Source organism: Patagioenas fasciata, chromosome 22 (assembly GCF_037038585.1).
Source record: "Patagioenas fasciata isolate bPatFas1 chromosome 22, bPatFas1.hap1, whole genome shotgun sequence".
Taxonomy (NCBI): Eukaryota; Metazoa; Chordata; class Aves; order Columbiformes; family Columbidae; genus Patagioenas; species Patagioenas fasciata.
The window spans coordinates 5,561,078-5,586,607 of record NC_092541.1 but is presented as its reverse complement, the minus strand read 5'-3'; the positions used below and the strand labels follow the sequence as shown (position 1 = coordinate 5,586,607).

Sequence of the window (25,530 nt, the reverse complement as noted above, 5' to 3'; positions counted from 1 at the left end):
TGCCATAACTGTTGCAAATCCAAGAAGACCTTGGCGGGCTTCCAGGCACGCACCCACCTGGCTACTGTCTGTTTAATTTATGGGACAGGTGATTCACATTGAATTGGAGTGATGAGTCCTTTATCGTTCCAACACCGGTGCTTGAAAGGAAAAGGAGTTTGACTGAAAACTGTTGGGATCTCCCTAATGCTCCCAGAGATTTAGTCCTCCATCTCACAGCAGAGCTACACCTGGACCCCGGTCTAATACACATTTGATGAGAGCTGTCAGTCACTGCCTCACTCAGCACCAGGCTGACCAGTTGCAGAAATACATATAGCATTGTCATGGACATGAGGAACCTGTGTCCCACCCCAGTCACCAGCAACACTGCACCAGCAGAGTATCACCCCAGGGACAATGTCCTGCACTGACAGGTAGGGTTTCTTGGACTTTCTCCCTGTTCTTAAATTAAGAACGGGAGGGTGTAGGAGGCAGAGATTGCATTTCAGCTCTCTGAGAACATCTCTGCCAGGACAGAAGCACCACCATTCAACTTCAGATGGGCTCCTTTTGGGAAAGGCAACCTGCTCCTCTACGGTGCTCTTGGACACACCAGGGAAGAGTCCCCTGCTACGACATGCATGTGTCTTCATGATGAGGGTCACAGAGGTACAGAGGGACACAAGTGTGCTCGTGCAGGTCTGCATCAAACCATGCAACAATCTGTATGCTCACAGAAAGTCAGAAAACCATCAGCAAGTGTGGACTGGCATGTCTCAGTGGACCCCAAATCTCACAACAGAAGAGCACTTTCCCCACAGTTGCCTGATGGGAGCCAGGAGGAGATCCTGGGGACCACTGTGCTAGAAAAGGTTTCAGGTTCCAAAGGGAAAGCCAGGCCTCAAACAATCTCCTGGCATTTCCTGAGGACCTGCAGAGAGTGCAAGGAGAGGACATGAGGCAAATGAGCCCAGCAAAATCATCCTGAGAGCACTGTTAGTGTCGTAATAGTATCAGACACCCCTAGCAGAAGCCCACCTGAGTCCAGCAATGAGCGACCATCAGAGAGGTGGAGGAAAGAAGAGAAAAGGATATGGCATGTTGTCCCAAATGTCAGTCCTTGGTCAGCGGATGGGAAACATTACAGCGTTGCCCTTTTCCGGACAACTTTGCCACAAAGGAGCCCACAGCTGCAATGACCCAAGTGAAAAATCACCTACCTGCACAGGATGTCACCAGCAATTAGCCTGAGTCTTCTGCTCACGCTGACGTTTGTCTACGCTGGAAATCCTCAGGCCTTTCATCCTGGCACTTACAGAAAAAGCCTTCATATGGGAAAGCACATGGCAGAAAACAGGAAATGAAAAGGCGGCAGTGCACGAAATCAGGACACAACCCATGCCATTAGCCTATGTGTTTTACATTCATCATGAGCTTGTCAGAAAATTATTGTTTCCACAAAGGGTGCCTGAGCCTGAGGCAGTGCAGGACTCCTATAAATGACCGCCCAACTCCCTGCTCTCTCATCCACTTCTCTCGCTTCATTCTCCTTGGTAGTCAGGTGAGTGTGAAGCCTCTTGTCCTCCTGCTTCAGGATCCGGTATCTTTTTTCAATGCGTGTCTCAGCTGATAGGGTCTGTCTTTACCCTGGGGTGAGAGCTGCTTCTCATGGGAGAGGGTAGGGGAGAGAAAGTCTTCCGCTGAGAGAGGCAGGGACTTAGTGGAGGTGGCTCCTGGGATATGAGGTGGGCAGTGTATGCTGGGCCAAGAAGTGCCTTGTGTCCTCTGTTTTTGGGTGCAGTGCTGCTTCTCAGGTGCATGTCATGCTCTGTTTCTTCCTGTCTTCTCAGGTGAGCCTCTGTCCAGAGACATGTCTTGCTGCAACCCATGCGTGCCCTGCCAGCCCTGTGGCCCAACCCCACTGGCCAACAGCTGCAATGAGCCCTGTTGCAGGCAGTGCCAGAGCTCCACCATCGCCATCCAGCCCTCCTCAGTGATTGTGACCCTGCCCGGCCCCATCCTCAGCTCCTTCCCTCAGAACACTGTTGTGGGCTCCTCCACCTCTGCTGCTGTTGGCAGCATCCTCAGCTGTGAGGGAGTGCCCATCAACTCTGGGGGCTTTGACCTCTCCTGCATTACCAGCCGCTACTGTGGCAGCAGATGTCGCCCCTGCTAAAGCTGCTGGCAACATCCCTGGGCAAGAACCTCTCAAGACCTTGGAACATGGAGAGAGAGCTTCGCAGCATTGCATTCAGAGCTTTGAACTCTTGTTTCCTTCTTCGACTCATGTCTCTCTCTCATGCTTTTGCGGATTCTGTCTCCCAAGGGCAGCGTGGCAGGGACCTGTTTTTGTCCCTCCATCTGCAGGGCAGGCAGACTGACACTCCACAGGAGTTTCACTGCAATCTTACGGCTGTCCATGGTGCTCCCTCTGAGCCACCTCCTTTTCTTCTTGAATCTCATTAAACTTGTGCTGCATCCCAGTCTGGGCCTCTGAGTCCTCCTTTGTTCTGAGGCAACTGTTCCAGTCTGCTCAGGGAAAACATGGAGGAAGGGGAGGGTTGAACTCCCTGCATTGGATTGTTTTATGGTCTTTCCTTTGGAGCTGAACAAGACATTAATGAATAATGCTACAGGCAATGGTCTTAAGTGAGTAAAGGGTTCGAGAGTGTGGCAGGAGTGGGGGTTCAAAACAGCAGTTCCTGGGGACAATCCACACACTCATCTCTCTCATTCCTTCCTGTCCATTACCTGATCTGCTGTGCATGGTCAACGTACATGGGCACAGACAGTGAGACAGAGGAACCTCATGCAGTCCTTCAGCATCTGGCAGGGCCCAGTTGCTCTCCAGACACTGATCTGCATCCAGATCATACAATAGAATAGAGTAGTTTTGCTCAGGGGTTCAATCAGATACCTCCCAGGAGTAGCTTGCACCTATTGCACCTTGTCTTTTCCATGTGATTACTTGAAAAAAGGGAGTCTGCATCTTCTTTCCAGGCACTCTTATAATCCTGGAACATAGTGCTGAGGTCTCCCCTATGCTTCTCCAAGCTGAACAACCCCAGTTCTCTCAACCTTTCCTTATGCTGCAGATTCTTATTCCATTGATCATCTTTGTGAGCCTTCTCTGGAGTATTTCCAGTCCATCCACATATTTGTTCCATACCAGTGACCAAAAAGGAACACAAATTTAAGATTTGGCCTGACAAGCTCTGAGTAGAGTGTGATAATGACTTCTTTTGTCTCCCCTGGTGATGCCTTTGCTAATGCAACCGGGCATCCTGTTGGCCTTCTTTGCTGCAGCAAGACATTGTTCACACCTATTGAGCTCCCTGTCCACCAGGATCCTCACGTCCCTTTCCACAGAGCTGCTCCCCAGCCAGCTATATCCCAGCCTGTGCTGGGATTATGTTTTCCCATGTGCAGCACCTTACACTTGGCTGAGATAATTCCCAAGTAAGGATTGCTATGAGCCCAAGTCAGGCCACATAATGGAGACCCCTCTTGCTGTGAACCTAATGACCATAAGCTTCACTGCAACCCCACGACACCACTGAGTGTTCGAAGAGGCATTTTCTGGCCATTATCCTGTTATGATTGCACAGAGGGTGACTGGGCAGATGGCTTGCATGCCAGGGTCTTCCCAGCAGTGCAGTCCCTGGTCGTTGGAGAGCTGTCCTGCAAGAGATCCTGCACACCCCTGGCAACCCCATGGGCACGCCAAAGTGCTTGGCTGTGGTCTCATGATAGGACACCTCTCCCCCCACCAAGCTCTTCAGTAAACAGCACCAGTCTTGGCGGTTATACTGGGAGGAAAAGCACTGGTCCTCAACCCAGGTATACAAGCCCCTGACATGGTGCCACGGACCTGCTCTGCCCCGGGGCCCAGGCAATGGACCCCCAGCATGTAGCATCTCCACGTACAAGAGAGTTGTCACCTAGAATACCTAGGTAATCAAGACAATCCACTGGATACATGCATCTGCCAATCTAGATGGAAGTCTCATATGGACCTGCTGAGTCATATTTTGGGGGTTCTCATTTCACTTGATTGTGACTGTCCTTCTAGAGAAGAAGACCAAAGGTTCCTGTCCCTCTTTTCTATTCCCTGCCTGTAGAGTATGTCTTTTAAAGTGAAGAATTTTCGAAAATGAAGAGGGCAATAGCCATGCACTATCCGAATTTCTCTGAAAAAAAAAAGGGAATCTCAACTGCAATAAACTCTTTTGGAATGAGGATTTTCATTGTGATGACAGTGGTGCAGTAGAGTGGATGGCATTTTGTGACATCACGACTGAAGGGTATCACTGGGAGGGACAAGGAATCGTAGAATATTGAATACTGGAAAAGACCTTGAATGATCACCTGGTCCAATGTTTCATGAGAAAGAGAGACAAGATGAGATTAGCTACCACCCTGTCCAATCACATTGTGGAAACTTGCAGCGATGGGAACTCTACCACAACCCTGGGAGGTCATTCCAGTGGAGGATTTGTCTTACTGTAGCAAAGGTATTTCTTATGTCAAACTGAAAGTTCTCCCAGTGATGCTTGGACTCATTGGGGCTTGTCTTCTCCATGTGGCTCCTTTGAATGAGAGAGCTGCCATCCTCTTTGCAGATATTACTTAAGTATCAGGATATGTTGAGGAGGTCTGCCCAAGCCTTCTGTTCATCCAGCAGAAAAAGACCTATCTCCTTCAGCCTTTCCTCAGAGAACAGGTTCTCCCGCCTTTTGGTCCAATTAGACCCATACACAAGAGTGGTGGTGGTTGTCAGATCAGGATCAGGGAAGGCTGAGTCATGGACTTGAATCCCAGCAGTGGCTTTCTTGATGCAGAAGGGTCAATCAGCAGAAGTGGCAACGGTGTGAACATGACCACAATCCCAATGCCATTGCTACCAAGGCTTGCAGGAAAGACGTTTTCTCTCATGGGAGTGTGGCAATGAAGAAAACTGCATAAAGTCACATTACAATTCAAGGTCATAAGTGAGAGGATCATGAACTCAGTGACAGCCAGGAAGATGGGAAAACATCAGAATGACTGTGCCCGGAAGCAGACAACATACATGATTTTCCTCAAGGCAAGAAAAGTTCTCTATCATTTTTTGACACAACAGTGGTGGTACCAGGTCTTCACCAGGGAAATATGAGGAGGAAAAAGAATGAGGTCATTCTCTTCCAGCATTTGAAGATACATGGAGAAGATATTGACACATGGGGCCACGTGCCCACCCTGGAAGGGGTGGAAGGCCCAGGGGAAAGTGATCAAATACACATGTCTTGTTGTCCATTGCCACGGCCCAGTACATGACCAGAAGGAATCAGCTGTCCAGACAAGAGGGAAGGAGCAAAGCTGTGGGGGATTAAATCTACTATTTTAATTCCTTTCAGAAGGACAAACCCCCTTTGTTTCTGACTGAGAGAAACCACTTACCCCATATAATGGTCTGACATACTAAGGCTCAGGTGTGGAAATGGACCACAGCAGAAAGAACCTGGCAGAGATTTGACCAACATTTCTGCTCTGCTGGAACTCACCATTGCCATGAAATGACTGATTCCCGTTACACGTAATTGCATGTGTGACAGTTCCTGGGTGCATTGGTTTCTTAATTGCCTCATTCTTAATTGTTTACTTTAAATGACCAAAGTGCCTATTAGGTCTAACGTGGACCGTGGCTGGAGATTACATCAGGTGTGAGTGAGAAGAGCAGAGAATGTTGGTTAAGAAATGCGTATGTCTTTGCTCAAGGGAGCAAAGCAAGGCTGAGACACCCGCTAAGTTGACTGTCCCTCACGAGCAACTCCACTCCATTTATTTATGAAAACATGGAATTGATTTACTGTGTTGTAAAGTGACAAAATCCACTGCAAAGAGTCCCACCCCCCCCTTCATTCACCTTTTCCCTGAGAAGACTGAAAGAGTTGCTGAAGAGCAAAAGACGACTCGGAGGCCCAGGCTTGGATGAAGCACAACTTTAATGAGTCTCAAGAAGGAAAGGAGGTGGCTCAGAGGGAGCACCACATGTAGCCCCAAGGGTGTGGCGAAACTCCTCAAGGGCGAGAGAGAAACAGGTCACTGCTAGGCTGGCCTTGGAGACAGAATCAGCAAAGGAAAAAAACAGAGATGCAAGTGGAAGAAGGAAACAATGGTTCAAAGCTCTGAATGCAATGCTGCGAAGCTCTCTCTCCTTTCAAGGACCATGTTCTAAGGTCTTGAGATGTTCTTGCCCAAAGTAGTTGTCAGCAGCTTTAGCAGGGGCGACATCTGCTGCCACAGTAGCAGCTGTTAATGCAGGAGAGGTCAAAGCCCCCAGAGTTGATGGGCACTCCTTCACAGCTGAGGATGCTGCCAACAGCAGCAGAGGTGGAGGAGCCCACAACAGTGTTCTGTGGGAAGGAGCTGAGGATGGGGCCAGGCAGGGTCACCACCACGGGGGAGGGCTCAATGACAACGGTGGAGCTCTGGCACTGCCTGCAACAGGGCTCATTGCAGCTGTTGGCCAGCGGGGTCGGGCCACAGGGCTGGCAGGGCAGACATGGGTTGCAACAGGACCTGTCTCTTGGCTAGAGGTTCACCTGAGAGAGAGGGCAGAAGGAAATAGAGCATGAGGTGTTGCTCTTGACAAGCAGCACTGCACCAAAACACCTTGGAGCCAAGGAAGCTCCTGGCCCAGCATACGCTGCCCACCTCAAGTCCCAGAAACCACCTCCACTAAGCCCCAAACTCTCTCTTCAGAAGACCTTTCTTCCACTTCCCTTTCCCACGGGAAAAAGCTCCCATCAGGACAGACCCTTTCAGATGGCACACACATTGAGGAAAGACACCTGATCCAGAAGCACGTGAAGAAGAGACCTCACACTCACCTGATTCCCAAGGAGAAGGAGGCGAAAGAAGTGGATGAGAGAGCAGGGTATTGGGCTGATTTTAATAGGAGTCCTGCACTGCCTCAGGCTCAGGTACCCTTTGCGGAAGTAATAATTTTCTGACAAGCTCATGGTGAACGCAAAACACACCAGCTAATGGTATGGACTGTGTCCTGGTTTCCTGCACTGCTGCCTTTCCATTTCCTGGTATCTGCCACATATTTTCCTATATGAAGGCTTTCTCTTTAAGTGCCGGGATTAGAGACCTGAGGATTTCTGGGTTGGACACATGTTAGCATGTGTTTCTTTTGAGTTCGTGTCCATTCTGTCACAGACGCTTCTTTAGAAGGCTGGATGAGAAATCCCAGGATTTCCGGGGCGAGGATGAATCATTGTGTTCAGAAGACAGGGGCTATGGGAAAAAGAATGAGAGCCTGGGGAGGCTGAGAGGAGGAAGATGGTGAACATGAGGCGTGTAGGCAAGGGCATCAGTAAAGAACACCAACGCTGGACAGAGCCAAGGATGCCAAGTGCCAGCAATACTAGATAAGTGCAGCAGTGCTGTAAGGTCTCTTTCCAAGCCTCTAATGAGACACTGACTCCAAACTGTTCTTACAAACTATTTGGCCGTGGCTGAGATGCAGGAGATGTAGCTTCTTGGTCCTATGGCCTGGAGAAGGAGGGTGGGATTCAAACACCAGCTAACATCACCACGCAGAGGAAAGCAGTGGGTCTCCAGAGAAGGAGACTACAGAACCTCTCTGGACAGCCTGTTCCTGTGCTCTGTCACCCTAGAAGAAGTTATTCCTCATGTTCAGATGGAAGCTCCTGTGCTTCAGCCTGTGCCCGTTGCCTATCATCCTATCATTGGCCACCGCTGAAAGGGTTCTGGTAGCATCCTTTTGACCTCCACTCTTAAGATACTTGTAAACATTGATAAGATCACCTCTCAGCCTTCTCTTTTCCAGGCTGAACTGACACAGCTGTCTCAGTCTCTCCTCTTCAGAAAGATGCTGTAGGCTCTGATTGTCTTCGTAGCCTGCCGCTGGACTCCATCCAGTAATTCCTTGTCATGCTTAAACCGGAGGACCAGAACTAGATGCTTTTCCTTAAATGCAGGCATTTTGGCCCACACCACAGTGCCTTTCCTCCTCCCCAAATGATGGAGAGAAAGACCCTCCTCAGGGTCCTCAAAGTGTTCTGGGAGATGACGCATCCCCTGCATAAGACAACTCTCAGCAGTAGACAGAGGAGGGGACCTCAGGACTGGCCTAGCTGGGGTTCTTGACTGTGCGCTGCTCCACAGCTGCCTCCCATCAGGTAACTGTGGGGAAAGTGCTCTTCCGTTGTGGGATTTGGGGTCCACTGAGGCACGTCAATGAGTTGGGAACTCTGCAGTGAGTGACATGTGGTGTAAAGCCGCATGGGGGCGCTGCCTACCTTTAAGAACCCTTCCCATACCACTTGTGCATCCGCAGGTCCAAATAAAAGCTTCTTCACTGTGGAGGTGCTGAAACACTGGCAGAAGTAGTTCAAAGAGGTTGTGGAGTCTTAGCTGTGAAGATACTCCAATCCCGTCTTGATAAAGCCTTTAGCCAATGTGCTCTAGCTGACCCTATTGTAGCAGAGGCATTTGACGAGATCGTCTGCAGAGATGCCTTCCAACCTCAGCAGTTCCATGATTCTGTGAAATGCAGAGCACAAGGTGCAGCAGCAATACCAGGAAATTCAGGTTTCTCTCCGGGTCAACACACAGGGACCCTGAATTGAATTGCCCCCATCACTGCAATGCTCTTCTGGCCATTACCTCCCCAGGCCTCTGCTGAAGTCCAGCAAAGCTCTTGCGATCACCCCTTCAGGAGACACCGCTGCAGCCCAGCCCTGTCCAAAATGTCTCTCCAGAGCTACTCTCACTTCTTAGACAAGCACTCTTGATGGGGCACTCGGGGCGGGAAATCAAAGGCAGCATAAAGAGAAACAGCAGCACGTGTGATTTCATTACCTGCAAAATCACCATTCTTTAGGAGCATGCAGGAAAATTGTAGCTTATGCAGTGTGTGTCTTTTGGCCTGAGGCCATGTGAAGACAAAAGAAAAGCTAGTTCAACTGGTCACTCCCTCAAACAATTCAGTCACCTCCTTCACATTAGTAACCAAGTGAATGAGAATTCCTTTGTCTCCTTGCCCTCCTCTTATAGGAAGAGGTCCAGCCTTCAAGGACAACTCACATGATACCAGTCCCTTGGTCCCATGTTAGTGCTGTGAGATCGTGATTATGGGAGAGAGCAGAGGAGAGTTGGTTTGTCATGGAGAGGGGTTGAGGCTGGGCTGAGGTGGCTTTGTGGCTACAGGCCATGCAGGAGGATCCCTGGCCTCAGGAAAATCAACCCTTGCTCCCTGCTGCACAGCATCCACCTCCCATCCCATCAGGTGCCCAGGGTCTTTTTTGGTGGGGTTTCAGCCATTCCTTTGCTGTATCTCTGCTCAGAAATATTCCCGTTGGCCTCCGAGCATGCCTTAAACATGGTTATCCCGACTTGTACTGTGTCCATGGGAAGACCCCAGTGCTTCAGGAGACCCTGGGATGACAGCAGCATCATAAGCACTCGAGGCCATTCCTCTTGATCTGGATGGAAGTGGTCTTGGGCAGGAGGCTCAAATACAGAAGATGGTTGCATGGATGTAAGGAGAAGATTGTAGGAGAAATCGTTTTGGCCAGAGAGGCTCATCTTGAGCTTCCCAGCATCTCCAGAATGAGGGGGCATGGCATGCAAAGGGATCGTATGTCCTGGGTACACAAGCACAAATATCAGTTGACATTACTGCTAATCAACCCTACAGCAGAGCAAGAGCAAGAGCAGGAAAAAGAGGCTGGTTGTGATAGCACAGACAGAAAACGGAATTAAAGCATGGAAATGACAGACACTCCTGGTCACTTTTAACTGCCGTAACTGTTGCAAATCCAAGAAGACCTTGGCCGGCTTCCAGGCACCCACCCAGCTGGCTACTGTCTCCTTCATCTACGGGACAGGTGGAAAACATAAGGTGAAAACCGTGATGGGTCCTGGTAAAGACAGGGGTATTACTCACCAATGATCATTAGGGGCAAAATAGGCCTGACTTGGAGAAGAATAATTTAAATTGGTAACAATAAGAAATGAAGGAGGATGGTAAAAACCATCCAAAACAGCCTTAAGAATTTACCCACATTCCTTAACTCTTGTTAACAGATTCAACTTCAATCCTTCAATGCAGGCTTTTCTTTTTGATTCACTCTTAAACAATCCAGTGGGATGCAGAATATGGGGTTGTGGTCAATACACAACAGTTCCTTCGTGATCGAACACTGACTTTGACCAACCAACTTGTGAAAACCATCAGAGTGTTTGTGGTTTTCCCTACTACACACGTCCCTGCATTCTCAGACACACCTGCTGGGCCCTCAGACTCAGTTCTTTTATGGGGACGTGGAAGCCCTGGTGCTTGAAAAGCAAAGGAGTTTGACTGAAAACTGTTGGGCTCTCCCTAATGCATGCAGAGACTTGGTCCTCCATGTCACAGCAGAGCTACACCTGGATCCCAGTCTAATACACATTTGATGAGAATTGTCAGCCACTGCCTCACTCAGCACCAGGCTGACCAGTTGCAGAAATACATATAGCATTGTCATGGACATGAGGAACCTGTGTCCCACCCCAGTCACCAGCAACACTGCACCAGCAGAGTATCACCCCGGGGACAATGTACTGCACTGGTAGCTAGGGTTTCTTGGACTTTCTCCATGTTCTTACATTAAGAACGGGAGGGTGTAGGAGGCAGAGATTGCGTTTCAGCTCTCTGAGAACCTCTCTGCCAGGACAAAAGCACCACCATTCAGCTTCAGATGGGCTCCTTTTGGGAAAGGCAACCTGCTCCTCTGCGATGCTCTTGGACAAACCAGGGAAGAGTCCCCTGCTACGACATGCACGTGTCTTCATGATGAGGGTCACAGAGGTACAGAGGGACACAAGTGTGCTCGTGCAGGTCTGCATCAAACCATGCAACAATCTGTATGCTCACAGAAAGCCAGAAAGCCATCAGCAAGTGTGGACTTTGTTGAGGAGATCCTGGGGACCACTGTGCTAGAAAAGGATTCAAGTTCCAAACAGAAAACCAGGACCCAAACAATCTCCTGGCATTTCCTGAGGACCTGCAGAGAGTGTAACGAGAGAACATGAGGCAAAGGAGCCCAACAAAATCATCCTGAGAGCACTGTTAGTGTCGTAATAGTATCAGACACCCCTAGCAGAAGCCCACCTGAGTCCAGCAATGAGCGACCATCAGAGAGGTGGAGGAAACAAGAGAAAAGGATATGGCATGTTGTCCCAAATGTCAGTCCTTGGCCAGCGGATGGGAAACATTAAAGCGTTGCCCTTTTCCGGACAACTTTGCCACAAAGGAGCCCACAGTAATGACCCAGGTGAAAATCACCTACCTGCACAGGATGCCATCAACAATTAGACTGAACCTTCTGCCCGCGCTGACGTCTGTCTACCCTGGAAATCCTCAGGCCTTTTATCCTGGCACTTACAGAAAAAGCCTTCATATGGGAAAGCACATGGCAGAAAACAGGAAATGAAAAGGCGGCAGTGCACGAAATCAGGACACAACCCATGCCATTAGCCTATGTGTTTTACATTCATCATGAGCTTGTCAGAAAATTATTGTTTCCACAAAGGGTGCCTGAGCCTGAGGCAGTGCAGGATTCCTATAAATGACCGCCCAACTCCCTGCTCTCTCATCCACTTCTCTCGCTTCATTCTCCTTGGGAGTCAGGTGAGTGTGAAGCCTCTTGTCCTCCTCCCTCAGAATCTGGGGTCTTTTTTCAATGTGTGTCTCAGCTGATAGGGTCTGTCCTTGCCCTGGGGTGAGAGCTGCTTCTCATGGGAGAGGGAAGGGGAGAGAAGGTCTTCCGCTGAGAGAGGCAGGGACTTAGTGGAGGTGGCTCCTGGGATTTGAGATGGGCAGCGTATGCTGGGCCAAGAAGTGCCTTGTGTCCTCTGTTTTTGGGTGCAGTGCTGCTTCTCAGGTGCATGTCATGCTCTCTTTCTTCCTGTCTTCTCAGGTGAGCCTCTGTCCCAGAGACATGTCTTGCTGCAACCCATGCGTGCCCTGCCAGCCCTGTGGCCCAACCCCACTGGCCAACAGCTGCAATGAGCCCTGTTGCAGGCAGTGCCAGAGCTCCACCGTTGTCATTGAGCCCTCCTCCGTGGTGGTGACCCTGCCTGGCCCCATCCTTAGCTCCTTCCCTCAGAACACCGTTGTGGGCTCCTCCACCTCTGCTGCTGTTGGCAGCATCCTCAGCTGTGAGGGAGTGCCCATCAACTCTGGGGGCTTTGACCTCTCCTGCATTACCAGCCGCTACTGTGGCAGCAGATGCCGACCCTGCTAAAGATGCTGGCAACGTCCTTGGGCAAGAACTCAAGACCTTGGAACATGGTCCTTGAAAGGAGAGCGAGCTTCACAGCATTGCATTCAGAGCTTTGAACTCTTGTGTCCTTCTTCGACTCATGTCTTTCTCTCTAGCTTTTGTGGATTCTGTCTCCCAAGGACAGTGTGGCAGGGACCTGTTTTTGTCCCTCCCTCTGCCGGGCAGGCAGACTGACACTCCGCAGGAGTTTCACTGCAATCTTATGGCTGTCCATGGTGCTCCCTCTGAGCCACCTCCTTTTCTTCTTGAATCTCATTAAACTTGTGCTGCATCCCAGTCTGGGCCTCTGAGTCCTCCTTTGTTCTGAGGCAACTGTTCCAGTCTGCTCAGGGAAAACTTGGAGGAAGGGGAGGGTTGGACTCCCTGCAGTGGATTGTTTTATGGTCTTTCCTTTGGAGCTGAACAAGACATTCATGGCTATGCTACAGGCAATGGTCTTAAGTGAGTAAAGGGTTCCAGAGTGTGGCAGGAGTGGGGCTGCAAAACAGCAGTTCCTGGGGACAATCCACACACTCATCTCTGTCATTCGTTCCCCTCCATTACCTGATCTGGTGTGCATGATCAACACACATGGGCACAGCCAGGTGAAACAGAGGAACCTCATGCAGTCCTTCAGCTCATTGCAGTGCCCAGATCCAGACATGGGTACGCATCTTGATCATACAATACCAGAATAAAAGGGACCACAAGGATGACCTGGACCAACCTTTCTTTTCAAAAGCGCAGGCTAGGTAAAATTGTCCAGTACATTGTTTAACTGCATGTTGTACGCGTCCAATGTTTCAGAATCCACCACTTCCCTGGGGAGATTAATCCAGCGTGTCCTTGTTGTCATCCTGAATAATTTTGCTCTGGTGTTCAGTCAGATACCTCCCAGCAGTAGTTTGTACCTATTGCCCCTCATCTTTTTCATGTGACTGCTGGCAAAAAGGGAGTCTCCATTTTCTGTCTAGGCTCCCATTAAATCCTGGAGCATAGTGCTGAGGTCTCCCCTATGTTTCCCCAATCTGAACAACCCCAGTTCTCTCAGCCTTTCCTTATGCTGCAGATTCTTATTCCATTGATCATCTTTGTGAGCCTTCTCTGGAGTATTTCTAGTCTGTCCACAGCTCTTTTTTTGTATAATAGTGATCAAAATTGAACACAATATTTGAGATTTGTCCTGACAAGCTCTGAGTAGAGTGTGATAATTACTTCTTTTGTCTCCCCTGGTGATGCCCTTGCTAATGCAACCGGGCATCCTGTTGGCCTTCTTTGCTGCAGCAGGACATTGTTCACTCCTATCGAGCTGCTTGTCCACCAGGACCCCCAGGTCCCCCCTTTCCACAGAGCTGCTCCCCAGCCAGCTAGGTCCCAGCCTGTGCTTGGATTATGTTTTCCCATGTGCAGCACCTTACACTTGGCTGAGATAATTCCCAAGTAAGGAGTGATATGAGTCCAAGTCAGGCCATGTAATGGAGACCCCTCTTGCTGTGAACCTAATGACTCTAAGGTTCACTGCAACCCCACGACACCACAGAGTGTTCAAAGAGGAATTTTCTGGCCATTATCCTGTTATGATTGCACAGAGGGTGACTGGGCAGATGGCTTGCATGCCAGGGTCTTCCCAGCAGTGCAGTCCCTGGTCGTTGGAGAGCTGTCCTGCAAGAGACCCTGCACAGCCCTGGCAACCCCATGGGCACACCAAAGTGCTTGGCTGTGGTCTCATGATCGGACACCTCTCCCTCACCAAGCTCTGCAGTAAACAGCACCAGTCTTGGCCGTTATACTGGGAGGAAAATTTCTGGTCCTCAATGCAGGTATACAAGCCCCCCGCATGGTGCCATGGACCTGCTTTGCAATGGGGCCCAGGCAAGGGACCCCAGTATGGAGCATCTCCACGTACAAGAGAGCTGTCACTTACAAGAACTAGGCAATCTATAGAAACTTCTAGGTACATGCATCTCCTAGTCTAGATGGAAGTCTCTTATAGAACAGCTGACACAGCTTTGAGGGTTCTCATTTCTCTTGACCATTAATGGTCTTCTAGAGCAGAAGATCGAAGGTTCCTGTCCCTCTTTTCTATTCCCTGCCTGCAGAGTATCTCTCTTTCAGTGAAGAAGTCTTGGAAATGAAGAGGACAAGAGCCATGCACTATCCTATTTTCTCTGAAAAAAAGTGAATCTGAATTGCAATAAACTCCTTTGGAATGAGGATTTTCTTTGTGATGACAGTGATGCAGTAGAGTGGATGGCATATTGTGACATCACGATTGAAGGGTATCACAGGGAGGGACAGGGAATCATAGAATATTGAATACTGGAAGTGACCTTGAATGATCACCTGGTCCAACCTTTAATGGGAGAGAGAGACAAGATGAGATTAGCTACCACCCTGTCCAATCACATTGTGGAAACTTGTGGTGATGGGAACTCTACCACATCCCTGGGAGGTCACTCCAGTGATGGATTGGTCTTACTGTAGCAAAGGTATTTCTTATGTCAAACTGAAACCTCTCCCAGTGACCCTTGGACTCATTGACACTTGTCTTCTCCATGTGGCTCCTTTGAGTAAGAGAGTTGCCAACTTCTTTGGAGATATTATTTAAGTACTAGAATATGTTGAGGAGGTCTGCCCAAGCCTTCTGTTCATCCAGCAGAAAACTTATCTCCTTCAGCCTTCCCTCAGAAGACATTTTGTCCAGCCCTTTGATCCAATTAGACGCATACACAAGAGTGGTGGTGGCTGTCAGATCAGGATCAGGGAAGGCTGAGTCATGGACTTGGATCCCAGCAGCACCTTTCTTGATGCAGAAGGGCCAGTCAGCAGAAGTGGCAACGGTGTGAACGTGACCACAATCCCAATGGCATTGCTAGCAAGGATTGCAGGAAAGATGTTTTCTCTCTCATGGGAGTGCTGCAATGAAAAAATTTGCATATGGTGACGTTACAATTCAAGGACATGAGTGAGAGGATCATGAACTCAGTGACAGTCAGGAAGATGGGAAAACATCAGAATGACTGTGCCCGGAAGCAGACAACATACATGATTTTCCTCAAGGCAAGGAAAGTCTCCATCATTTTTGACACAACAGTGGTGGTCTACCAGGTCTCCACCAAGGAAATATGAGGAGGAAGAAGAATGAAGGTCATTCTCTTCCAGGATTCGAAGATACATGGAGAAGATAATGGCACATGAGGGCATGTGCCCACCCGGGGAGGGATGAAAGGCCCAGGAGAATGAGATCAATTACAGGTGTCTTGTTCTCCATTGCCACGGTCCAGTACATGACCAGAAGGAATCAGCTGTCCAGACAAGAGGGAAGGAGCAAAGCCATGGTGTGTTAAATCTACTATTTTAATTCCTTTCAGAAGGACAAACCCCCTTTGTTTCTGACTGAGAGAAACCACTTACCCCATATAATGGTCTGACATACTAGGGCTCAGGTGTGAAAATGGACCACAGCAGAAAGAACCTGGCAGAGATTTGACCAACATTTCTGCTCTGCTGGAACTCACCATTGCCATGAAATGACTGATTCCCGTTACACGTAATTGCATGTGTGACAGTTCCTGGGTGCATTGGTTTCTTAATTGCCTCATTCTTAATTGTTTACTTTAAATGACCAAAGTGCCTATTAGGTCTAACGTGGACCGTGGCTGGAGATTACATCAGGTGTGCCTGGGAAGAGCAGAAAATGTTGGTGAAGAAATGCGTATGTCTATGCTCAAGGGAGCAAAGCAAGGCTGAGACACCCACTAAGTTGACTGTCCCTCACGAGCAACTCCACTCCATTTATTTATGAAAACATGGAATTGATTTACTGTGTTGCAAAGTGACAAAATCCACTGCAAAGAGTCTCACCCTCCCCTTATTCACCTTTTCCCTGAGAAGACTGAAAGAGTTGCTGAAGAGCAAAAGAGGACTCGGAGGCCCAGGCTTGGATGAAGCACAACTTTAATGAGTCTCAAGAAGGAAAGGAGGTGTCTCAGAAGGAGCACCACATGTAGCCCCAAGGATGTGGCGAAACTCCTCAAGAGCGAGAGAGAAACAGGTCACTGCTAGGCTGGCCTTGGAGACAGAATCAGCAAAGGAAAAAAACAGAGGTACAAGTGGAAGAAGGAAACAATGGTTCAAAGCTCTGAATGTAATGCTGCGAAGCTCTCTCTCCTTTCAAGGACCATGTTCTAAGGTCTTGAGAGGTTCTTGCCCAAAGTAGTTGTCAGCAGCTTTAGCAGGGGCGACATCTGCTGCCACAGTAGCGGCTGGTAATGCAGGAGAGGTCAAAGCCCCCAGAGTTGATGGGCACTCCCTCACAGCTGAGGATGCTGCCAACAGCAGCAGAGGTGGAGGAGCCCACAACAGTGTTCTGAGGGAAGGAGCTGAGGATGGGGCCAGGCAGGGTCACCACCACGGGGGAGGGCTCAATGACAACGGTGGAGCTCTGGCACTGCCTGCAACAGGGCTCATTGCAGCTGTTGGCCAGCGGGGTCGGGCCACAGGGCTGGCAGGGCAGACATGGGTTGCAACAGGACCTGTCTCTTGGCTAGAGGTTCACCTGAGAGAGAGGGCAGAAGGAAATAGAGCATGAGGCGTTGCTCTTGACAAGCAACACTGCACCAAAACACCTTGGAGCCAAGGCAGCACCTGGCCCAGCATACGCTGCCCACCTCAAGTCCCAGAAACCACCTCCACTAAGCCCCAAACTCTCTCTTCAGAAGACCTTTCCTCCACTTCCCTCTCCCACGGGAAAAAGCTCCCATCAGGACAGACCCTTTCAGATGGCACACACATTGAGGAAAGACACCTGATCCAGAAGCACGTGAAGAAGAGACCTCACACTCACCTGATTCCCAAGGAGAAGGAGGCGAAAGAAGTGGATGAGAGAGCAGGGTACTGGGCTGATTTTTATAGGAGTCCTGCACTGCCTCAGGCTCAGGCACCCTTTGTGGAAGTAATAATTTTCTGACAAGCTCATGGTGAATGCAAAACACACCAGCTAATGGTATGGACTGTGTCCTGGTTTCCTGCACTGCTGCCTTTCCATTTCCTGGTATCTGCCACATATTTTCCTATATGAAGGCTTTCTCTTTAAGTGCTGGGATTAGAGGTCTGAGGATTTCTGGGTTGGACACATGTTGGCATGTATTTCTTTTTAGTTCGTGTCCATTCTGTCACAGATGCTTCTTTAGAAGGCTGGATGAGAAATCCCAGGATTTCCGGGGCGAGGATGAATCATTGTGTTCAGAAGACAGGGACTAAGAGCTGGAGGGTCCAGTGGAGGCAGGTGGTGTCATCCTGGGGATCTCTGCTGGGTTCTTTTGTATGATCTTGCTGACAGCAAGGGCCCCAGCTGCTCCCAGCACTGCAATCCTTGACTTGTCCCCAAAGACTCCTGTGACTCTGTGCACTACCCTCTGTCATTCTTCCTTGTCTCCTTGCACCAGTCTCTGGCTCTCATATTCCTAGGAGTGTGGGCTGCACTTCATGTTTTTATCTCTCTTTCACTCTAAGCTGCCCTCAGGAGGAAATTGCAACCTATTTGGCCTCCTCCTCTCTCTGGGCGCTCCATGGATCCCTGAGACTCCTGAAGCAATGCTGCCAGCGCATTTGTCCTGCTTAGAGTGCCCCGTCCGTGCTCTGGAGGGGACGTCCCTGGCAGGTCTTCAGTGACGTCCATTTCTATGTGCTCATCTGTAAGACTGTGCCTGTTAGCGTGACTGTGTGCCAGTCTGATTCCCTACATGCACATCTCTGTGCTTGTCTGCCTAGCTGTGCACACACCTGTGTGCCGCTGGTGAGACTGTGTTTCTATTTTCCTGTAGAATTCGTTGCATGTCTCTGGCCTCGTGCATATTTGCTTATGTCTGTGCATCTCTGAGATTCCTGTTGCATACGTGAGCATGTTGGATACGTGTTTAGTGCATGTGTGTGTGTGTGTACATAGTTGTGCCTGACCATTCTGAGTCCCGCCTTGGCACCACTGTGTGTCAGTACCAGGCATTGACACAGTCTCAACCCCTCATCTAAGAGGTCAGGGACAGTGCCACAGCACTCTGGTCTCAGTGAGGAGAAAGCCCAACCCTGGACAACTCATTTTATCTTGGCTCCAGGCAGCTTCAAAGAGCTGAGCTGTTTCCCAGGGTCTTTGCATCTGACTCTTGTAAATGCTTTGATGTTACAGGATTCACCTGGCTCTGTGAACGAGGCTTGCCCATAACCAGGAGCTATAGGAAAAAGAATGAGAGCCTGGGGAGGCTGAGAGGAGGAAGATGGTGAACATGAGGCGTGTAGGCAAGGACATCAGTAAAGAGCACCAACGCTGTCTCTGACTTTGACTAACCTACTTGTGAAAACCATCAGAGTGTTTGTGGTTTTCCCTACTACACACGTCCCTGCATTCTCAGACACACCTGCTGGGCCCTCAGACTCAGTTCTTTTATGGGGACGTGGAAGCCCTGGTGCTTGAAAATCAAAGGAGTTTGACTGAAAACTGTTGGGCTCTCCCTAATGCACGCAGAGATTTGGTCCTCCATGTCACAGCAGAGCTACACCTGGATCCCAGTCTAATACACATTTGATGAGAGCTGTCAGCCACTGCCTCACTCAGCACCAGGCTGACCAGTTGCAGAAATACATATAGCATTGTCATGGACATGAGGAACCTGTGTCCCACCCCAGTCACCAGCAACACTGCACCAGCAGAGTATCACCCCAGGGACAATGTCCTGCACTGGTAGCTAGGGTTTCTTGGACTTTCTCCCTGTTCTTAAATTAATAACGGGAGGGTGTAGGAGGCAGAGATTGCACTTCAGCTCTCTGAGAACCTCTCTGCCAGGACAAAAGCACCACCATTAGCTTCAAATGGGCTCCTTTTGGGAAAGGCTACCTGCTCCTCTACGGTGCTCTTGGACACACCAGGGAGGAGTCCCCTGCTACGACATGCACGTGTCTTCATGATGAGGGTCACAGAGGTACAGAGGGACACAAGTGTGCTCGTGCAGGTCTGCATCAAACCATGCAACAATCTGTATGCTCACAGAAAGCCAGAAAGCCATCAGCAAGTGTGGACTTTGTTGAGGAGATCCTGGGGACCACTGTGCTAGAAAAGGATTCAAGTTCCAAATAGAAAACCAGGACCCAAACAATCTCCTGGCATTTCCTGAGGACCTGCAGAGAGTGTAAGGAGAGGACATGAGACAAATGAGACCAGCAAAATCATCCTGGGAGCACTGTTAGTGTCGTAATAGTATCAGACACCCCTAGCAGAAGCCCACCTGAGTCCAACAATGAGCGACCATCAGAGAGGTGGAGGAAACAAGAGAAAAGGATATGGCATGTTGTCCCAAATGTCAGTCCTTGGTCAGCGGATGGGAAAGATTACAGCGTTGCCCTTTTCCGGACAACTTTGCCACAAAGGAGCCCACAGTAATGACCCACGTGAAAATCACCTACCTGCACAGGATGCCACCAGCGATTTGACTGAATCTTCTGCCGCGCTGACGTCTGTCTACCCTGGAAATCCTCAGGCCTTTTATCCTGGCACTTACAGAAAAAGTCTTCGTATGGGAAAGCACATGGCAGAAAACAGGAAATGAAAAGGCGGCAGTGCACGAAATCAGGCCACAGCCCTTGCCATTAGCCTATGTGTTTTACATTCATCATGAGCTTGTCAGAAAATTATTGTTTCCACAAAGGGTGCCTGAGCCTGAGGCAGTGCAGGACTCCTATAAATGACCGCCCAACTCCCTGCTTTCTCATCTACTTCTCTTGCTTCATTCTCCTTGGGAGTCAGGTGAGTATGAAGCCTCTTGTCCTCCTGCTTCAGAATCTGGGGTCTTTTTTCAATGTGTGTCTCAGCTGATAGGGTCTGTCCTTGCCCTGGGGTGAGAGCTGCTTCTCATGGGAGAGGGAAGGGGAGAGAAGGTCTTCCGCTGAGAGAGGCAGGGACTTAGTGGAGGTGGCTCCTGGGATTTGAGATGGGCAGTGTATGCTGGGCCAAGAAGTGCCTTGTGTCCTCTGTTTTTGGGTGCAGTGCTGCTTCTCAGGTGCATGTCATGCTCTGTTTCATCCTGTCTTCTCAGGTGAGCCTCTGTCCCAGAGACATGTCTTGCTGCAACCCATGCGTGCCCTGCCAGCCCTGTGGTCCTACCCCGCTGGCCAACAGCTGCAATGAGCCCTGTTGCAGGCAGTGCCAGAGCTCCACCATTGTCATTGAGCCCTCCTCCGTGGTGGTGACCCTGCCTGGCCCCATCCTCAGCTCCTTCCCTCAGAACACCGTTGTGGGCTCCTCCACCTCTGCTGCTGTTGGCAGCATCCTCAGCTGTGAAGGAGTGCCCATCAACTCTGGGGGCTTTGACCTCTCCTGCATTACCAGCCGCTACTGTGGCAGCAGATGCCGACCCTGCTAAAGCTGCTGGCAACGTCCTTGGGCAAGAACTCAAGACCTTGGAACATGGTCCTTGAAAGGAGAGCGAGCTTCACAGCATTGCATTCAGAGCTTTGAACTCTTGTGTCCTTCTTCGACTCATGTCTTTCTCTCTTGCTTTTGTGGATTCTGTCTCCCAAGGACAGTGTGGCAGGGACCTGTTTTTGTCCCTCCCTCTGCCAGGTAGGCAGACTGACACTCCTCAGGAGTTTCACTGCAATCTTATGGCTGTCCATGGTGCTCCCTCTGAGCCACCTCCTTTTCTTCTTGAATCTCATTAAACTTGTGCTGCATCCCAGTCTGGGCCTCTGAGTCCTCCTTTGTTCTGAGGCAACTGTTCCAGTCTGCTCAGGGAAAACTTGGAGGAAGGGGAGGGTTGGACTCCCTGCAGTGGATTGTTTTATGGTCTTTCCTTTGGAGCTGAACAAGACATTCATGGCCATGCTACAGGCAATGGTCTTAAGTGAGTAAAGGGTTCCAGAGTGTGGCAGGAGTGGGGCTGCAAAACAGCAGTGCCTGGGGACAATCCACACACTCATCTCTGTCATTTGTTCCCCTCCATTACCTGATCTGGTGTGCATGATCAACACACATGGGCACAGCCAGGTGAAACAGAGGAACCTCATGCAGTCCTTCAGCTCATTGCAGTGCCCAGAACCAGACATGGGTCTGCATCTTGATCATTCAATACGAGAATAAAAGGGAACACAAGGATGACCTGGACCAACCTTTCTTTTTAAAAGTGCAGGCTAGGTAAAATTGTCCAGTACATTGTTTAACTGCATGTTGTACGCGTCCAATGTTTCAGAATCCACCACTTCTCTGGGGAGATTAATCCAGCGTGTCCTTGTTGTCATCCTGAATAATTTTGCTCTGGTGTTCAGTCAGATACCTCCCAGCAGTAGTTTGTACCTATTGCCCCTCATCTTTTTCATGTGACTGCTTGCAAAAAGAGAGTCTCCATTTTCTGTCTAGGCTCCCATTAAATACTGGAACATAGTGCTGAGGTCTCCCCTACGCTTCTCTAATCTGAACAACCTCAGTTCTCTCAGCCTTTCCTTATGCTGCAGATTCTTATTCCATTGATCATCTTTGTGAGCCTTCTCTGGAGTATTTCTAGTCTGTCCACATCTTTTTTCTTGTATTGTAGTGGTCAAAATTGAACACAATATTTGAGATTTGTCCTGACAAGCTCTGAGTAGAGCATAGAGAATGACTTCTTTGTTTCCACTGGTGATGCCCTTGCTAATGTAACCGGGCATCCTGTTGGCCTTCTTTGCTGCAGCAGGACATTGTTCACTCCTATCGAGCTGCTTGTCCACCAGGACCCCCAGGTCCCTTTCCACAGAGCTGCTCCCCAGCCAGATAGGTCCCAGCTTGTGCTTGGATTATGTTTTCCCATGTGCAGCACCTTACACTTGGCTGAGATAATTCCCAAGTAAGGATTGCTATGAGCCCAAGTCAGGCCACATAATGGAGACCCCTCTTGCTGTGAAACTAATGACCATAATGTTCACTGCAACCCCACGACGGCACTGAGTGTTCAAAGAGGCATTTTCTGGCCATTATCCTGTTATGATTGCACAAAGGGTGACTGGGCAGATGGCTTGCATGCCAGGGTCTTCCCAGCAGTGCAGTCCCTGGTCGTTGGAGAGCTGTCCTGCAAGAGATCCTGCACACCCCTGGCAACCCCATGGGCACGCCAAAGTGCTTGGCTGTGGCCTCATGATAGGACACCTCTTCCCCCACCAAGCTCTTCAGTAAATAGCACCAGTCTTGGCGGTTATATTGCAAGGAAAAGCACTGGTCCTCAACCCAGGTATACAAGCCCCTAGCATGGTGCCACGGACCTGCTCTGCCCCGGGGCCCAGGCAATGGACCCCCAGCATGTAGCATCTCCATGTACAAGAGAGTTGTCACCTAGAATACCTAGGCAATCAAGGCAATCCACTGGATACATGCATCTGCCAATCTAGATGGAAGTCTCATATGGGCCTGCTGACTCATATTTTGGGGGTTCTCATTTCTCTTGATTGTGACTGTCCTTCTAGAGAAGAAGATCAAAGGTTCATCTCCCTCTTTTCTATTCCCTGCCTGTAGAGTATTGCTTTTACAGTGAAGAATTCTCGAAAATGAAGAGGGCAATAGCCATGCACTATCCGAATTTCTCTAAAAAAAAAAAAGGGAATCTCAACTGCAATAAACTCTTTTGGAATGAGGATTTTCTTTGTGATGACAGTGGTGCAGTAGAGTGGATGGCATTTTGTGACATCACGATTGAAGGGTATCACTGGGAGGGACAGGGAATCGTAGAATATTGAATACTGGAAGTGACCTTGAATGATCACCTGGTCCAATGTTTCATGAGAAAGAGAGACAAGATGAGATTAGCTACCACCCTGTCCAATCACATTGTGGAAACTTGTGGTGATGGGAACTCTACCACAACCCTGGGAGGTCATTCCAGTGAAGGATTTGTCTTACTGTAGCAAAGGTATTTCTTATGTCAAACTGAAAGTTCTTCCAGTGACGCTTGGACTCATTGGTGCTTGTCTTCTCCATGTGGCTCCTTTGAATGAGAGAGCTGCCATCCTCTTTGTAGATATTACTTAAGTGTTAGAATATGTTGAGGAGGTCTGCCCAAGCCTTCTGTTCATCCAGCAGAAAAAGACCTATCTCCTTCAACCTTTCCTCAGAGAACAGGTTCTCCCGCCTTTTGGTCCAATTAGATACACACACAAGAGTGTTGGTGGCTGTCAGGGAAAGCTGAGTCAGGGGACTTGGATCCCAGTGGTGGCTTTCTTGATGCAGAAGGGCCAGTCAGCAGAAGTGTCAATGGTGTGAACATGACCACAATCCCAATGCCATTGCTACCAAGGCTTGCAGGAAAGAGGTTTTCTCTCATGGGAGTGTGGCAATGAAGAAAACTGCATAAAGTCACATTACAATTCAAGGACATAAGTGAGAGAATCAGGAAGTCAGTGACAGCCAGGAAGATGGGAGAACATCAGAATGACTGTGCCCAGAAGCAGGCAACATACATGATTTTCCTCAAGGCAAGAAAAGTTCTCCATCATTTTTTGACACAACAGTGGTGGTACCAGGTCTTCACCAAGGAAATATGAAGAGGAAAAAGAATGAAGGTCATTCTCTTCCAGCATTTGAAGATACATGGAGAAGATAATGGCACATGAGGCCATGTGCCCACCCTGGGAGGGATGAAAGGCCCAGGAGAATGAGATCAATTACAGGTGTCTTGTTCTCCATTGCCACGGTCCAGTACATGACCAGAAGGAATCAGCTGTCCAGACAAGAGGGAAGGAGCAAAGCCATGGTGTGTTAAATCTACTATTTTAATTCCTTTCAGAAGGACAAACCCCCTTTGTTTCTGACTGAGAGAAACCACTTACCCCATATAATGGTCTGACATACTAGGGCTCAGGTGTGGAAATGGACCACAGCAGAAAGAACCTGGCAGAGATTTGACCAACATTTCTGCTCTGCTGAAACTCACCATTGCCATGAAATGACTGATTCCCGTTACACGTAATTGCATGTGTGACAGTTCCTGGGTGCATTGGTTTCTTAATTGCCTCATTCTTAATTGTTTACTTTAAATGACCAAAGTGCCTATTAGGTCTAACGTGGACCGTGGCTGGAGATTACATCAGGTGTGAGTGAGAAGAGCAGAGAATGTTGGTTAAGAAATGCGTATGTCTTTGCTCAAGGGAGCAAAGCAAGGCTGAGACACCCACTAAGTTGACTGTCCCTCACGAGCAACTCCACTCCATTTATTTATGAAAACATGGAATTGATTTACTGTGTTGCAAAGTGACAAAATCCACTGCAAAGAGTCTCACCCTCCCCTTCATTCACCTTTTCCCTGAGAAGACTGAAAGAGTTGCTGAAGAGCAAAAGAGGACTCGGAGGCCCAGGCTTGGATGAAGCACAACTTTAATGAGTCTCAAGAAGGAAAGGAGGTGTCTCAGAAGGAGCACCACATGTAGCCCCAAGGATGTGGCGAAACTCCTCAAGAGCGAGAGAGAAACAGGTCACTGCTAGGCTGGCCTTGGAGACAGAATCAGCAAAGGAAAAAAACAGAGGTACAAGTGGAAGAAGGAAACAATGGTTCAAAGCTCTGAATGTAATGCTGCGAAGCTCTCTCTCCTTTCAAGGACCATGTTCTAAGGTCTTGAGAGGTTCTTGCCCAAAGTAGTTGTCAGCAGCTTTAGCAGGGGCGACATCTGCTGCCACAGTAGCGGCTGGTAATGCAGGAGAGGTCAAAGCCCCCAGAGTTGATGGGCACTCCCTCACAGCTGAGGATGCTGCCAACGGCAGCAGAGGTGGAGGAGCCCACAACAGTGTTCTGAGGGAAGGAGCTGAGGATGGGGCCAGGCAGGGTCACCACCACGGGGGAGGGCTCAATGACAACGGTGGAGCTCTGGCACTGCCTGCAACAGGGCTCATTGCAGCTGTTGGCCAGCGGGGTCGGGCCACAGGGCTGGCAGGGCAGACATGGGTTGCAACAGGACATGTCTCTTGGCTAAAGGTTCACCTGAGAGAGAGGGCAGAAGGAAATAGAGCATGAGGCGTTGCTCTTGACAAGCAACACTGCACCAAAACACCTTGGAGCCAAGGCAGCACCTGGCCCAGCATACGCTGCCCACCTCAAGTCCCAGAAACCACCTCCACTAAGCCCCAAACTCTCTCTTCAGAAGACCTTTCCTCCACTTCCCTCTCCCACGGGAAAAAGCTCCCATCAGGACAGACCCTTTCAGATGGCACACACATTGAGGAAAG

The 25,530-nt window shown here is 49.4% G+C and overlaps 3 protein-coding genes across 3 annotated transcripts; 2 read left to right on the top strand and 1 right to left on the bottom strand.

The window, feature by feature from the left end:
* The first annotated feature begins 1,411 nt into the window (after window positions 1–1,411).
* On the top strand, window positions 1,412–12,284 carry LOC136111603 (feather keratin Cos2-2-like). Its single transcript, XM_065855892.2, has 2 exons — window positions 1,412–1,543; window positions 11,958–12,284. The coding sequence occupies exons 1-2, from the start codon at window positions 1,412–1,414 to the stop codon at window positions 12,282–12,284; spliced, it is 459 nt and encodes a 152-aa protein (XP_065711964.2).
* A 7,663-nt stretch (window positions 12,285–19,947) lies between these two features.
* Window positions 19,948–20,713, top strand: LOC139825483 (feather keratin Cos2-2-like). The gene is made up of 2 exons (XM_071798209.1): window positions 19,948–20,097; window positions 20,387–20,713. Exons 1-2 carry the CDS (start codon window positions 19,948–19,950, stop codon window positions 20,711–20,713), a joined length of 477 nt encoding a protein of 158 aa, XP_071654310.1.
* A 4,245-nt stretch (window positions 20,714–24,958) lies between these two features.
* Window positions 24,959–25,264, bottom strand: LOC136111598 (feather keratin Cos1-2). The gene has a single exon (XM_065855882.1). It carries the CDS (start codon window positions 25,262–25,264, stop codon window positions 24,959–24,961), a length of 306 nt encoding a protein of 101 aa, XP_065711954.1.
* Window positions 25,265–25,530: the final 266 nt, after the last annotated feature.